Source organism: Garra rufa, chromosome 8 (assembly GCF_049309525.1).
Source record: "Garra rufa chromosome 8, GarRuf1.0, whole genome shotgun sequence".
NCBI lineage: Eukaryota > Metazoa > Chordata > Actinopteri > Cypriniformes > Cyprinidae > Garra > Garra rufa.
In genome coordinates, this window is record NC_133368.1 from 37,025,780 (window position 1) to 37,042,929 (window position 17,150).

General features: G+C 36.4%; 1 protein-coding gene across 2 annotated transcripts in view; it reads right to left on the reverse strand.

The window, feature by feature from the left end:
• Positions 1-17,150, reverse strand: part of kdm6a (lysine (K)-specific demethylase 6A) — a 76,889-nt gene that overhangs the window by 9,507 nt on the left and 50,232 nt on the right. For both annotated transcript variants that reach the window (XM_073846155.1, XM_073846154.1), the window contains 9 exons: positions 15,171-15,390; positions 14,756-14,890; positions 13,047-13,187; positions 12,881-12,958; positions 12,072-12,176; positions 11,611-11,994; positions 10,312-11,084; positions 4,677-4,806; positions 4,341-4,446 (listed from right to left, as the gene is read on the reverse strand). In XM_073846155.1, the coding sequence (XP_073702256.1) occupies positions 4,341-4,446; positions 4,677-4,806; positions 10,312-11,084; positions 11,611-11,994; positions 12,072-12,176; positions 12,881-12,958; positions 13,047-13,187; positions 14,756-14,890; positions 15,171-15,390 (2,072 nt within the window). The remainder of the gene's footprint in view (positions 1-4,340; positions 4,447-4,676; positions 4,807-10,311; positions 11,085-11,610; positions 11,995-12,071; positions 12,177-12,880; positions 12,959-13,046; positions 13,188-14,755; positions 14,891-15,170; positions 15,391-17,150) is intronic.

The window sequence follows — 17,150 nt, forward strand, 5'->3', positions numbered from 1 at the left end:
AATCTGTATCATGTACAGGGCTGGATTAGGGCTGGGCGATATGGGCAAAAATTCATATCTCGGTATTTTTAGGAGGAATGACGGTATACGATATATATCCGGTATTTTTCCATAAATGGTTACTTAAGAGTCAAAGCCTTTATTAAAACTTTATTAAACAGTTTTTGAGCAAAATATAATTAAAACACAGGGGTTTCCCTCCCTGTTTACAAATAAACAGCTGCACAAAATCTTTGATAAATAAAATACAGTACAGGTTGTTTCTCCTGCTTAACACTATAAGCTGCACAACATATTTCAAATTATGAAAAAAATTTAAATGAAAAAAAAAAAAATAATAGACCAGGGGTCTTCAACTAAAATGGCTCGAGGTCCAGTAATGAACCCTGCTCACCAGCCGAGGTCCGGACAATTATAAATTAAAAAACAATTTATGTTTTTTACGAGACCAGGTTATCTGCAGCATATTTTATCCTAAATTCTAGACATTTGAATACCTTTTAAAAGACCTGAACAAAAATAAATAAATAAATAAAATGACTGTAAAAAGCATGATTTACAATTCAGATGCAGGTTTCACAAAACAAAAAAAGATTTCTTAAATTATAAACTTCACATTCCAGCCTTCAAGAGTCAAAAGTATCAATTCTTATATAAATTTAAACAAATATTGTCAATCAAGTATTATATTAATTAACATATACATATATTTTACTGCCTTAATTGTTTAAATTACACATTATCTTGTCGATCCATCAGTTCACATTTACAACTCTACATGCTTGCTGCATAAAACCATTGATTTTTTTTTTTTTTACATTAATCTTTTTGACAACAGCCGACTTACGAGCTGATTAAAAATGTCAGATGATTCTCTTCCAGCAGGAGGCGCTATCAGACTGATACACAGAGCAGCTCCGCAGCTGACTTTGAAACGTGCAGCGCTCATATTTATTTAATGCATAGCCTTATAAAGTTTCATCCTAATTCTTGCCTTTTAGTCCCCAATTTAAGACGACCTGAAATCATAATTAAGACTTTCTTAACCCTTAATACTGCAGTCATCAATGAAATTGAGAGCTTTATTTTAAACACAGACTTTAAAAAACAACCCTAGCCTACACAAAATACGTTTCTTTTAATGTTTTCCCCACTGTGTTCGGCGCACAAGAGAAATATTAGGGAAGTAAACTATTGTGTAATATCAGCATATTTAGTATATTCGTCTATCATTGTCTCTGAGAGTATGTGCACGTCAGATGCTGGAAGCGCTGTTTTTACTTTCGCTTTAACATTGCGCAGTTTTCACGTTGCTTGTGTGATATCCATTGGCTCACCTTCATGGTTTAAAACATAAATATGTATAAAAATACAGTATAAAGAGATATATTTACAATATTTTGCGACGTAATCCCAACATAATGCGTTTTCCATCAACGTTTTTCTCTCACAGTTGACGACCCAGGGCTAGACCATAAATCGGCTGTTAATTAGTACGAAATGAGTCACTTTTGCGAGCCATTAGGAAAGCTTTCCTCTGATCTCACTGTACATTTGCGGCAGAGCTTCTGATGCAAAGTACTTGCGATTGGGTAGCTGGTATCTTGGGTCAGTGCTTTTTAGCGGTGTTTTAAAACCCTCGTTTTCACGCAGAACGCGCACGCGCATGTGCCATATCGATATGAACGATATTGGATAATCCTGTATCGCGTTGGGGAATCATACAGATATATCCCCAGAACTCGATATACCGCCCAGCCCTAGGCTGGATTTATCTATTTTGGGGGGTTGAATTCTTTCTTGAAAAAAAAAATAAACACAAAATTTGTAAATAAAATAATTTTATACATATTATTGAATAACATAAGTCTATATATATGAATGGGTGTTCGTCAACTGATTGCATGTCGTCAGAGTTTACAGTGTTGACAGCTTCGTAAAAAAATAGCCTAATGGAAGCGCTGTAGATTTGCTGTATATAGCTAATAAAATATGACACACAAAAACAGCACTTTAATTTACTGCCGTGTTTGAACAAAGATAGTGATTGATTTCATGAATACAGGAGCCTGTTTTAATTGTCAGAATCTATAGTACATAACAAATACAAAAATAAAAACAAATCACAAACTTTTGCAGTCAAGACTGTGAATAAAAGACAAGTGGAATGTAAGCCAGATTTGGCCCAGACTCTGTTACTATCTGGGAAGCAAAGCTAAATTCTATTGTAAATTTGTTAACTGACAGTAAGAATATATAACCGAATCAAGCGGCTATTTTCGTTTGCAGAAGGTAAAACACATTAACGTAAATTGTAAGTCTTTGAGAGGAAAAAATAAACCGACAGGTCACAGCGGCTAGGCCTATAAGTCACATTTTATTATATTCTGAAATAAACAGACCTACATCGTAATGTTATGACATTATTTCCCTCACTCCACAACAAATCCTTTAACTTTAATCTTATTCAGAACAGAACAGAACTTTTGGGTGACTGTGTTTTATTTTTCAAATGAACAGTGATAGTATGCGCGCAAGACACCAGCGCGATCAAACAGCTGAATATCATATTCTGTCATGTTGGTCATAGTAAAGGCATAATTCGCTACTGCAAAGTCCAAAGCAGTTTGAAGTATTAAGAATATTAGCAAAGACTATTATAATTCGTTTAGACTAGAACACGGTTTCATTCTTATTTTGCTATGGAACCTGGTCGTTTTTTGTTTGTTTGTTTTTACTAACGAACCGAAACATTTTGCCTTTCGCCATGAATTTGACACCCACCCTCTGCCCATCTCGTACTTCTGAGTTTGAGATCTTCCCAGAGCACTAGCCTGCTTCAAAGACTAAAATCAAGGCGCCCATCACTAGTTCTAATACTACGTTTTGCAATGCAGATTATACAGTTTTCTGTTGCTATGTGGGCGCTCAGTTTTTTCTGACATTTAGCTAAAATATCGACAACAAAAGTCTCGACAACAAGTGCTTCAACACTTCTTTATTTACCTCAAGTCTGCAAACACGCCGAGATGCTTCAAACTGCTCGCCGCACTTCATTCACGAGAGAGTTTAATGAGCCAATGGCATCACGAGGTTTAGTGGCAGTGACGTCGCTTACTGACCCAGGATCAGTGATCCGTAGCAGTTATATTTCCGATTTGAGCTTAAAGTATAGAACAATGTATAGCTTGTAGCTTTTGTTGACGCTACCACGTTACTTGATCAAAATAATAGCTTAGCTACTGAAAAGCTATTTGATTCAGAAAACAGCGACGCTACCACCACGCTACTGAGAAATGTAGTTAAGCTAGTAGCGTCACTACTTGTAGCGACGCTACTGCCCAACACTGCATAGAAGTCTATATGGAGTAAAACCCTGAAATGTTTTCCTCAAAAAAAAAAAAAAAAAAAAAATTCTTTACAACTGAAGAAAGAAAGACATTAACATCTTGGATGACAAGGGGGTGAATGCATTATCTTTGCAATATACAATATACATTTTGGTGAGAATGTGTGATTACATTTTTCAGCATTTTAAATGAGCAACAAGAGACAATAGGAAAGGGCACAGTTGGAATAGGAAAAAACAAACAAACACAGAGCTGGAATCGAACCTAGGCCACCCAAATATAAACCATCATTACACTGAAAAATTCAACCAAACTGGCACATCTTTTTTACAACTTGAATGTGAATGAGGTTTAGGTTTCAAACCCTTACACACAGATTAAAGCCATATGTAGAAAATATGAACAAACACCACTTTTTGCTATACAATAAAAATCCCAAATAACATGATAAAGTAGACAAATTTTGTCCAAATGGCCAACATTTCCCACACAGCAACATTCCAGCCATACACAAAAAAAACATACATAAACTCTCTAATACTGATAGACCATGACAACACAATAACTAGCATACAATATCAGTCAGAATCAAATTTTAAAATTTAATGTCAATTTCACCTAAAATACTTTTACTTTCTGTAGAAAGGTGACCATTAGAGCGCATCTCAAAGCAAAGTTATATATTCCATCATGTCATTTATGAGGTTTGAAGAGCAGGTACATAAAAACTCCATTTAAGAAGAACTCTGCGACTGCTGCTGGGTTTTTTTGTGCTGGGTTTGCTTCCATGTAATGCCACTTTCAACATGCAGATGGTGCTGTTGTCATTTACACACAAATCACCCTGAAATCTGTGCCAAAACTCACTGCCTGTAGCAGTGCTAGCTAAATGTCTCCTGATCAGTGTTCAGTCACAAAACCACAGATCAGAGCTCACACATACACAGTACTATGGCAAATGTGCACGAGCACCCAGAAATACACTCTTACCTAGCTTGAGTGCTCCAGCCAGGCCACGAATCACTGTAACAGGGTTGGCGGCGTTTGTGCAGAACTGGTGTAGCGGCGGAAAGAAAGCGTCCCTCTTGTTCTCCAACTGCCAAGAATTTAAAAAGTAGGTTTGGGTGACTTAAGAAAATAAAAGCTTGGAGTCATAAAAAGCGTGTAATAATACTAGGTCAAACTTGAAGTTTACTTCTTTCCCATGGCAACAAATGTTTATAATCTGTGCAACTGGACCTTTTTTGCCTTGCATTTGCATTTTGACTTGTAAAAAGATAAAGAGCATCCAGGCTGCAACATGTCAAATATTAATGTTTTACTCACATAAATACTAGGGGTAGGAGGATTGAGCTTGTCCTTTGGCAGATGAGGAAAGGGTGCAGGTGGTAACCGTGGAGGGGGACACTTATCCAGCAAGATGCTGTTATTGGACACACCATTCTTCCCCAGGTTTCTGCAAAATAATTTTCACAACATATTCATTAGCACACGTGCAGATGGCTGTACATAACATAAAATACATAATTTATATTATCCAAATCGCATTTTTAAAGACTGCATGCTGCAGCGAAGACTGTAATCTCTGATGTATTCTTATCAACATGACAGGGACACTGAGGGTCAGTGCATGTGCTGTTGCTTTCTAGACACAGGTGGATCCACAAGCCAGATCACTACAGAATGGAGAGACACACTGGCAATGTCCTCTTCCCCATCAACAGCCAATCCAGTCAAAACAAACAGTGTAATAAGACTGTAAGCGCTGAGGAAATGTACCATTTTAAACAACACGTCAGAGGGTCAAAAGTTCAGTAACTAAAATTTCTCTAAATAATTACAGCTGTGAGACTGAAGCATAGTCATGCTGGGTTTTGTTTGGAAGCAGAACCTTGGTGATTGTGAAAACTGACAAGTTTGACACTGCCTGACATTTCCTGCAGCTCAGTCTCTGTGTTGTTGGGTGGTGTGGCACTTTCGCTGTCATTTTAATGATGGAATAGTTTTTTTTTAACATGCTGTGGCATGAAATATTTGGCAAGCAGGAATTTAATAAGCAGTTTTGCTTATTACTAGGTACTAGATAGGTTGAAATTATGAAAATTATGCATGAAATCAGCACTGCATAAACAAACAAATAAAACTGCATACACTAAGGTTTAAAAGTTTGGGGTCTGTGAGGTTTTATATTGCTTCTTCTGCTCACCAAGGCTACATTTACCTGATCAAAAAAAGCTTAATATTGTAAAATTTTGTTATTTAAAACAATTGCTTACTGTTCTAATTTATTATCAAAAACATTTCTTATAATTATCAATGTTGAAAACTGTTGAGCTACATAATATTTGTGTGGAAACCTTGGTGTATTTTCCTCTAATGATTCTATGACGAACAGAAAGTTCAAAAGAAAAGCTATATCAATTTGAAATAAAAACATTTGCACAATTATGAATGTCTTTACGGTTGCTTCTGATCAATTTAGTGCATCCTTGCCAAATTAGTCAAAGTATTTAAAAAAACAAAGCAAAACACACTGACCCCAAACTTTTAAACAGTAGGATATATACTATATCGGCAGTGTATTGAAAGCAATCATAGACAACACAGCTATGAAAATTAAACAGCTGTGCTTTTTTACAGACAAACCCCTAACACAGAGTCAAAGCTTATACAATGACAAAATATAAAACAATAAAACAAAATACTAAAAAGCAGCATTTCAACAACCTTCCAAATAATTAACAGCTGAACAGCTCACCACTGCAAATCTCTTTCTAGCACAAATCAAAACAATACATCAAGTCATCAACCTAAACCATCATTGTACAGCAGATTAAAACCAAATCAACTAGGATGGATTTGTATTACATCAGAAAAGGTGATGATGTGGTCTGGCTATGTAATTTATATGTGCACAAAAACAGCAGATAATGCTGTTAAAGGAATAGTTCACCTGTAAGACCTTCGTTCATCTTTGGAGGACAAATTAAGATACTTTTGATGAAATTCGAGAGCTTTCTGGCCCTGTATAGACAGCAACGCAACTGACAAGTTTAAGGCCCAGAATGGTAGTAAGGACTAGGGGTGTTGAAATTAATTGTTGCATTGGTGCATCACAATGCAGACATGGTCAAATCTCCATCGTAATGGACCATAATCGATTATAGCTTACCGACATTATTTGCATACGCACTTGTCACACAAGTATTAAAAATGCACTCTATTTTTAAATCTGAGATCTGAGCACATTTTGGAAAAACCAAGCTTAGTGTGGGTAAAAAACCATGCGGTTACACTTTATTTTAAAGTGTCCTTGTTACAGTGTTACTATACATTTAAGTACTGAGTAATATTAATTAACTACATGTACTTACTATATTGTTAGGGTTAGGACTAGGGTTTGGTTTAGGGTTACTTACATGTAATTATGCATAATTAATTGTTATTATAATAGTAAGCACATGTAACATGCAACAAGGATACCTTAAAATAAAGTGTTCCCAAACATGTTCAGAATAATCGATTCTGAGCTTGGCTAGAGACGATAGTGGCGGGCTTCACTGCACAAATTATGCGCTGTGATAATGTGTGCTTCCACCAGTCTTTATTTCAGACGTTCACTTCAAATATGCTTTCACTTATGCTGTTTGGAATGCAGTTGCACGAAACTCATGCACTGACAGGCTTTTACATGCGCTTTGTGTTTGTTTGTCCTGAAGCTTGCAGCTGCGGTCAAATGCACTTGCATCTATGAATACTTTTATGATACAAAATTGATGTAAACATAGTTATGTTTTCAGTACAGGACACAACATCTGATGTCCAAATAGATCTGTGCATTAGTGTGAATGCAGCCTATTAAAGCTGCCACTGGCCATGATCTCATCAGCAATAATCAAACAGCAATAAAAAAAATCCACAACTTAGGGCTGGGCGATATGGCTGAAAACTATATCACGATATCAGTGTTTCATATCGGTCGATATCGATAATTATTGATATTTTTATGACCCATTTAAAATAAGGACCAGGAGAAAAATATATTACACTCAAGCATTTTTATTTTAAACTTAACCTGCCTCTGATCATAAACCCCTCAGTTATTAAGACAGAAATGTCAACAAACCTGGAAAACTCAAATAATTAAAATGTAAACATAAGTCTAAAGTCACAATATATACTTAATTATCTCTTAATCCTCAATTTAAACCCCATTCATTGTCGATGAAGTGAATGGTCAAGCTAATGTATGGCCCAGAAGTCCGGCTTGACCACAGGTCAGAGGTTGTTGCAAAGTACTTGGCTGATTATATTTATTTCTGCACAGATTGCTGAAAAAATAAGTCCAAAACTTTCAACATTTTGAACAATAGGGCCTTACAATCTTTTTTTTTTTTTTTTCAGAAATTCTTGTTTTAATTTTTCTGATAATCAAATGAAAGCAAAATCACTGATTTATTTTTAAAAATAAAAATAAACGGAGCTTTACTGTTAAAATTAACACATAGAAGAAAAATTATATTCAGTTAAAAAAAGGTTTAATAATAATAGTATTTTTTCAACAATTAAGTGGTGACTCTTTATTTTATTTTTTTTATCATATATTGTTTTATGTAAATTATTTAAATGTGAACATATAAACACCTACATTATACTGTACAAAGTAATACAAGACTAATATTGTTCTGTTACATGTTAAACCTTACTTTTATTTTGACAGGTTGCCGTGAAGTTTCAGTGTGTAATACAGTATGAATGATGCTAGTTTCACTAATGAAACGGTAAAATTGACAAAAAGTGACACTCACAGCAGCTTTGGAGATGTATTTATTGGAGTTTGTCTGTTCATGTGAGATGCAAAGGCCAAAAATTAGCGGGAGCGTCACGTGTGCAGTATGCGTGTAGTGAAAAAAAAAACGTGTCTCCTCCATTCATACACATAGAAGAAAACGGAACATGCAGGATTCTTATTGAAACAGTCTTTTTGCATTTCAGTTTTCACAGACACTAGTCCATATCGCGATCTGAATTAATTAACAGACTAACTTTTGATTTATTGTTCCAAAAATCGACGAATTCCGCGGCATTCCGCCCTATAGTAAAGTCCGTTTTTATGAATGGAGTCCGCGATCCCGTCTGTGAGGAGACATTGTAAACGCGCGATCATGTAGAGACAGAAATCACATGCCGTCGTGTAAATAAGATTAATAACATAAGGCTATTTAGTTTGTTTAATACAACAACATGGACCCGTTCTGTAGGAAAGATAACCTTAACTTCTATTGTGATCTGGCGCTATGAACTGAACGTTAAAGGGGGGCTGGGCGGGCCGACGAAGAATACAAAATATCGAACGTTTTATCGAACACATTTTTTATTGATATCGATCTCTTGTCTATCGCGATATGTATCGTTATCGTTTTATCGCCCAGCCCTACCACAACTATGATTATCCGTAAACTTTCGGATACTTCAAGCACCCAACTGGTAACAAGTGAATTAAATGGGTTAAATCCATGGAATAATAGAAAAAATATTTTTGTGCCTTTTGATGTCAAAATTGGAATGCAAATCATTTTTTTTAGAATAGTGTCGTCAAAGACGCCATTTGAAGCTAAATGCAGATATTTAAAGGGACATACTATGGATGAAAACTGCTGTGATTACTCTATTTTTAAAGCATAAATTTGATTTAAACAATAACATACACATAATATTCACATATGCTGTTTATAGGGGACGTATTAAATTAGCCCTACAGTTACAGCATGAAATATTTAAACCCATTACTATTAACATTTTTACATTACATTTATTTAATCTCACAATTCTGACCTTTTTTTCACAATTTCACAAGTTTATATTTCCTTATTCTGACTTTATAACTCGATTTAACTCAAAAATAGTGAGTTTTCTGCCACTAGATAGGATTCATCCCTATTTCGGATCTGTAACACTATCCCACTATCTAACGACAATTTCATTGAATAACAGTGCTTATCGCTGGGTGACAAGCTCTTATAATAAGCGGAAAACATTTTGTAAAAAAATAAATAAATAAATAAATAAATAAAACAACAACAACAACAAAAACATGTAATTAATATAATCTAAAATCTTCTTTAAATCAAATTATTTTGTACTGTATCCATCTAATTCTGTAGCCAGAAAGGCTATCTCTCTGAAATGTTTACAAGCCTATAATTGGGTCTATATTTACTTGGTTTAATTCTTAACAACTGTTTTGATTTATTATTCATTTGTAATTATTTTAAAATGTAGCCTGCTTTTATAATGTAATAAAAATGCCCAAAATAGATTGATATAAATTGTGATGCATCGTGATATCGAATCGTTGACATGATAATCGCAATTGAATCGAATCGTGAAACCAGTACCAATTCACACCCCTAATAAGGACAACCTTAAAATAGTCCATGTGACATCAGTGGTTCAACATGAATCCTATGAAGCTACAAAAATAATGATTCATTCAACTCAATTCAATTTAGTTTCTTCTTGTCCATGTCAGCCGTGGTGCTCTAATGAATGCACGTTGAAGACTGACACAGAACAGAAGAAATTGTTAATTGAAGTTGAATAAAGCTATTTTTGTTTTCTTTGTACACAAAGTATTTTCAGTGCTTCATAACATTATGGTTGAACCACTGATGTCCCATGGACTATTTTGACAATGTCCTTACTACCTTTCTGGGCCTTGAGCCGTCTATGCAGGGACAGAAATTGTTCAAATTTAACCAAAAATATCTTAATTTCTGTTTCAAAGATCAATGAAGGTCTTATGGGTTTGGAACGACATGAGAGTGAGTTATTATTTGGGTTGAACTATCCCAATGGGTATAACCATAACCAAAAAACAGCACAAAACCAATTAAGAAATCTGTTTGGAATTCTACACAACTACACAAGGCCCAAACGCATACACGAATGCGTAACTTACCGGCATGCTTTGAGCACATCACTGGAGCTGGGATATATGGACACAGAGGACCACGGGGCGAACGAGGGAGGCGTGGGTTTATGACAAACCAGTGGAGATGCCACCTTCAAGGGGCTCTGAGAGTCCTCCAGACCTTTGCCGTTGAGCGTGGGGCTGTTAAGGCTGTTAACACTGTTCTGAGTGCTGTGATGGTCTGCAGATTTGGGTGAGGGTGTGGCCGTGGACATGGCAGAACACGGGGAGGAGGCCACCGAGTTTTCCTGCGCCTTAAGCCCCGTGTGCAGACTCGGGTGAACGTTGTTAACCTTTGTGCCGGCAGCCGTCAACTCACCGCCATTACTATTATTACTATCATTGGCTTTTCCAATCAGCAAGGCAGAGAGCTGAGGATTGTCTGAACTAAGTACACCTGGTGAGCAGGGTTTCGCCCCAGCAGCGTCTGCCTGGCCCTGATGGACGTGATTAGGCAGTCCTTCTGCAGTGGCAGTGCTGTTAGGCGTCCCTGCGGAATGCCCGTTTCCTGAAGGCTTGCTCTCTTTGGTGTGCACCGTGCCTTGCTGTCCACCTGAGGTAGCAGAGTGAGGGGAGCTAGGGGAGGGGAGGTGATTGTGACTGGCCTCCTGCGCTAACGTGCCGCTGGCTGTGGCCGAACGTCCGACCTGATTTGGAACGCCAGTGCCGGCTGCCGGGGTAGGCTGGGAAGTCCCAGCGGAAGAGAAAGGCTGCTCGCCATTAGGACCTGCTGAATGTGAACCTGGACTCTTCTGAAGCCCCTGGAATAAAGTGCAAGCAAAGCAGTGAACTTCTTATTCTTATTTCCTAACCTGCATTATGATCATATGTGACCCTGGACCACAAAACCAGTCCTAAGTCGCTGGGGTAGCAATAGCCAAAAATACATAGTATGGGTCAAAATGATTGATTTTTCTTTTATGCCAAAAATCATTAGGAAATTAAGTAAAGATCATGTTCCATGAAGATTTTTTGTAAAATTCCTACTGTAAACATATCAAAATGTAATTTTTGATTAGTAATATGCATTGTTAAGTACTTAATTTGGACAACTTTAAAGGTGATTTTCTCAGTTTTTGATTTTTTTCCACCCTCAGATTCCAGATTTTCAAATAGATGTATCTCGGCCAAATATTGTCCTATCCTAACAAACCATACATCAATAGAAAGCTTGTTTATTGAGCTTTCATATGATGTATACATCTCAGTTTTGTAAAATTTAACCTTATGACTGGTTTTGTGGTCCAGGGTCACATATTATAAATGACCAGAACATTTAAATCTCACCTGAGTGGAGTTGATGTGTTGGCTTTTCCACGGTTCATCATCCATGCTGCTGCTGGTGGGGGTTGTGCAGTTATGAGGTAGTGCGTTTTGCCGCGAGTAAGGCACGTTTCCGTTGCTCCCCGATCCTGGGAGGTGATTATTGCCCACAGAGACGGCATCTGTGTTACCCAGGGTTCCAGCCGTGCATGGGGCGGGGCTTCCAGGGACAGGTCCGTTGGCTATTGGCTGAGCAGCACATCGTGAGTGGGCGGAGGGTGTGCGGGAAAGAGCGATGTGTGGATGGTGCGAGGAGGATGTGGAATTAGAGTTCATAGGCAGTGAGGGGTCGGCTATAGGACCGTTGGACACACTGGGTCGTATCTGACCCATAGCATTCAGCCTCATCTGTTGGGGAGAGCAAGAGAGTTAGACAAACCATCAATATCAAAATCTAAATCAACTTAAGCTACCTCTAACCATACCTGCTGATTCTGTTGCATTAGACTGAGCTGCTTTTCCAACTGTTCCAGCATCTGCAGCTGCACAGGCTTCAGATTAGCCCTGTTGTTCCGCAACTGTTCCAGAAGCTGAGCAAAAACAACACAAATCCAGAATAATTTGCTTTGCACCAGCTCTAGTATACACTGTTGGTCTAATGTTCATGAGAACTAAGATTTTTTAAAATGTTTTTGAAAGAAGTTTTAATTTAAAAGAACCATTATACATTATATTTTAAAAAGCAATTTATTCCAGTAATGGCAAAGCTGAATTTTCAGCAGCCATTACTCCAATCATTTAATTTTTCATTCATCAAAGAATCCTGAAAAAAGTATCACAGGTTCCAAAAGATATTAAGCTGCACAACTGTTTCCAATTTTGACAATAACTGAGTATCAAATCAGCATATTAGAATGATTTCTGAAAGATCATGTGACATTGAAGACTGGAGTAATTGCTGAAGAAAATTCAGCTTTCCATGAAAGAAACAAATTATATTTGAAAGTATAATAAAATGGAAAATTGTTCAATTAAATTGTAAAAATCTCTTATATCTCGAGACAAAAAGGCACTGATATATTTTAAGATCAGTCAGTGCAAATTTCTTTCAGTTGAAAAAGCTCAGACTTACATTTTAGTCTAAGACTAGGCTAAAGCCTTGTCTGTGAAACCGGGGGTAAAAATCTTACTGATCCCAAACTTTTGAATAGCAGTGTACATAAATTACTCATATTTAACTTTTTACAGATGTAGAAACATTCAGAATGTGCAATAAAAAAATTTATCCACCAACCTGAAGCTTCTGTGGGGTTAAACTCCAGTTAGGGACTTGATGATGACCTGGATCATTTGCCCAGGAATCTGGCGAATTCTGATGGTAAGACAAGAAACCAGTAAACAATCAAACATTTTTGACAGTTGTAATGGCTTAAACAAATTAAAATGCTGTCTTTTAGTACCCTGGCTGGACTAGCGGTCCTCTTCCTTTTGGCTGGGCTGGACTGGTCATCAGTCTGGCCAGAGACCATTTGAGGGGGAAGAGAGTTGCCTGGGATTTGGGACTGGGCTTCGTTGCTCTGATGAGCTTTGCAGGTGGTCTGCTATAGGCAACAAATACAGAATAGCAGCTAGGACGGTTGCATGAACATTTCACTAAAGTAACCCATATTGCACTACTGTTTGACAATGATGCATTAATACAGACATCCCAGTGTCACAATAAGCAAAAGAACAGATCAAGAGAAAGTGTATGCCAACTTTCTCAATTATATCAGTTAAATATATAAATATGCAAGTAAGAAGTAGATTTAAACGGTTCCCCAAAATTAGTGACCAATATGTTGAAACAAAGGATGATGTGTGCTGATGAGTGCTATGGTCTAATGAACTAGAGGAAATAACTTTAAACCTTAGCAGTTTAAGATTATTCTCCAGAATCAATGTTAATCACAACATTGTTCTGTATGACTGGAAATTAAGGACCATTTAGTGGTACTTAATCATGAATTCAGGCCTTACCACACACTTAGAGGTTTCTTTAAAGGAATATCACGCGTTCAACACAGGCTAAGCTCAATCGACAGCATTTGTCACGTAAGATCTGTGGTTATAAGTTATCTGTTGATTCAAAAACGAACATACATCCATACACCACAGTGCAAATATTTGTGTACAGGAAGATTTTTTTTTTTTAAGTTTGCTGACAAATGCTTAATTTATTTTAACCAAGTAAAATAAATGAAGCAGTAATACAGTAAAATAGATTTATAATTTAAAAAAAGTTTTCAATCTTATTTTATATTATAAAATGTAATGACTCCACTTCAATGTCACATGATCCTTCAAAAATCATTCTAATATGCCGATTTGGTGACCAAGAAACATTTTGATAATAAATGTTGACAGTTGTGCTGCTTAATATTTTTGTCAAAATGATATACAATTTATTTAACAATATATATCCCCAAATTCCATTTTATTTTTTTCCAAATTCATTTTTTTTCTGGATTCTGTTTTAATGGGTAAATTAAATTCTCCTAATCAAAAAGCATGTCTAATTAATTGAAAGAATGAAATTTACACAATTTAACAGCAACTGATTAAATGTTTGTCCAAGAAATTACATTAAGACCCTATAAAACAAGTTTTTTCTTCTCAAATTCAGTTTTATTTTGACCAAATTTTTGAAATTAATTTTCTAGCTTTCATTCTAATGGTTTCATTTCATTTTAATAATCAAAAGCATCTCTAAGTGTTGTGTATTTATGTTTTTCTGGTAAATAAATTCAGGTAAATAATTTTTTCTGGTAAACATTGCTAAATAATGTTTTAATTACAATTTTTTATTAGTAGTAGTAGTAGTAGTAATAGTATAATTAGAATAAGTAATACATTTCTGTCACAGTTTCTTCAAGTTAAACCAAACTTTTATTTTGATGAGCTGTTGAAGACCTTTAAATTTCAGTTTGTATATATAAATAAAATGTATTATATGTTTGTATATACATAATATACCACAAATGGCGTCAAGCTCAGCCTGTACTGAACCCGAAACATTTATTTAAAACGTCACAATGTCCAAGCTACCACTACCAAATCATTTTTATGAGTCTAAACCATTAAATGGTGTAAGAGTTTCTACTGGCTTGTCTAGCTGATCTGTTCTCACCTGTTGTGTTGTGTTGAGCGCTCCCTGTCTGGAGGTGAGCTCTGCTGGGATTGGTAGGCTCCACGCCTCCTCAATACTAGGGAGCATTTTACTTTTACTTGGTAAACTACCTTGCTGAAGATTACACAACTGAGCCTAGAAAAAGATTGCGCAGAAAACATGTTCAATGTCGGATTCAGCTAAGCTTGAGTCAATGCAATGGTGGTATGCATCAAATCACAGATGAAAATGACACTCATATCATTCTCAGTGTATACTATGTCAGACAAGGGAACGTGATTCAACTCAAACAGGAAGGAACTCAAAAACGAACAATGTTCACAATCTTCCCAAAAGAAAAACACAATGACAGGCACATTGAAATGAAACGTACACTTCCTCTCCTAATAACGTCATGTGCAAACACTCTCTCTACCTGGAGGCATTTAATGCGAGCGGTTAGAGCTGGGATGTTACTGCAGGACTTGCTGCATGTAGCATTGATGTAGCACTTGATGGCATCCTGCGGCTGGTTGCAGGACTCGTAGAGTGTGCCCAAGTCCATCCAGGCAGCTGCATGGCTGTGGTCCAGTTGCACCGCACAGATATATGCCTGCAGTGCATCCATCGGCTGGTTCTGCTGCTGATATAACACACTGGAGACACAAGCATGCCAGAGATGAGGTTGTTGTTTGCTTGGTTTGCATTTTGATGTGTAATACACAAACATTTTTAAACTTTCCACCATTTAGTAACAACTGGGGGTGGGGAATTTACCAGTAGACACAATTAACCGGTAGAAGTTTGTCAACTGGTATTTGACAAGATTTTGGACTATCATCTGCATTGCAGTTACACGCTTATGTGATGTTGCAGTACTACTTGCAGTACTACGTGGTCATGAAAACTTATCGTTTGCACGTTTTTGAGCATTGCAGTTTAAATACAAGTTATTTTAAGCCACTAAAGAGAACTAATTTCTCTATATGCGCGAAGTAAGAGACTAGTGGTGCAGCGGATCACAAAACTCACGGTTCGGATCATATCACGGATTTGGAGTCACGGATCGGATCATTTTTCGGATCAGCAAAAAACAAACAAAACAAAAAAAAGTTTGTTTTTTTAATAATTACTGAATGCTAACTTTAAGTACTTCTAATCCACAGCAAAAACTACTAGCTGAACTAATAAAGTCAATTACAAAAATGAAAAGTGTAGATGAATACAAAATAAAGTTACTAATAAAATCAATAACACTAGTATTCAGGTGCAGAAATTTAATATTTAATTGTAAAATAACTATTGCTTCTCACTGCAGGTATTTATAGGACGCTGTCTCTTTAAGGCCTAATGCACGTCTCTAATACTGGCACGCATCTTTCTCAGCTGTTTCGGTTTACTGAAGACATAACCGACTGTGTTTACCAGAATACCAAAACGGGTATTAAACATAACTTTGTATGTATGTTAAGAGAAGTTTTAAAGAGGAATCAACCTGTGAATCACGCAGTCTGAATCGCGCATCTCTCTCTGTGCGCGTGCTCGCTTCAGGTATGTGCGGCAGCGGTAAAAAAAAAAAAAAAAAAAAGAAAGAAAGAAAGAAACAGCGCGCGTGTTCTCTTTTGCTGCAGCAGTTTAAGTAGTTTGAATGGGTAAATTGACAAGACAAAACATATGCAAATCATACCCTTTTACTCTATGATGGTTCAATTTAACAGTTAATCCGCGAACCACATGCGTACCGAACCGTGGGGTCCGGTCCGTACGGATCACTGATCATCTGCGATCCGTTGCACCCCTATAGGAGACCAAGTTATTTTTGCTGCTTTACAGGCCTTTAACGATTAAATACACACACACTTGTATGTGTCAAAATGCCTGTCTTTGCAAGTATCCTCATAAACACAGTAATTTAGGTCCCAAGTGAAAGCAAACAGCTGAGAAAGAAAACGTGTAGCAGTATATTGGATCCAAGCAGCTCTTAAAGTGACAGCAGCCAAATATTCCTGATGTCTGTCATTCATGTTCATCAAACAACAAAAGAGAAAAAAATCTGTTACTGCTCTTGACTAAATCACTTTTGTAACTTTAATAAGAAATATACATTTAATTTACACAGTGAAGAATATGCAGCGTTTTTATACATTTGATTACTTTATACAATGTATGCCACATTTCTTATTTATTCTACTGTAATTTTTTGTCCTATTTCTTGTAATTAGTTTCTTATTCTTATTTAATTGCTGCCTGTTTACTTTTCTTCAGTGAGCTTGTTTTTTTTTTAATTTTTTTTTTTTATTAAGGCTAGTATTAGGGTTTTTTTGGTGATACTGACACTGGTGCCAAAAATTATAAAATTTGTATTGTATGAAACATCAACTTTGACATCATAAAGAACTTACTTAAAGGTGTAGTT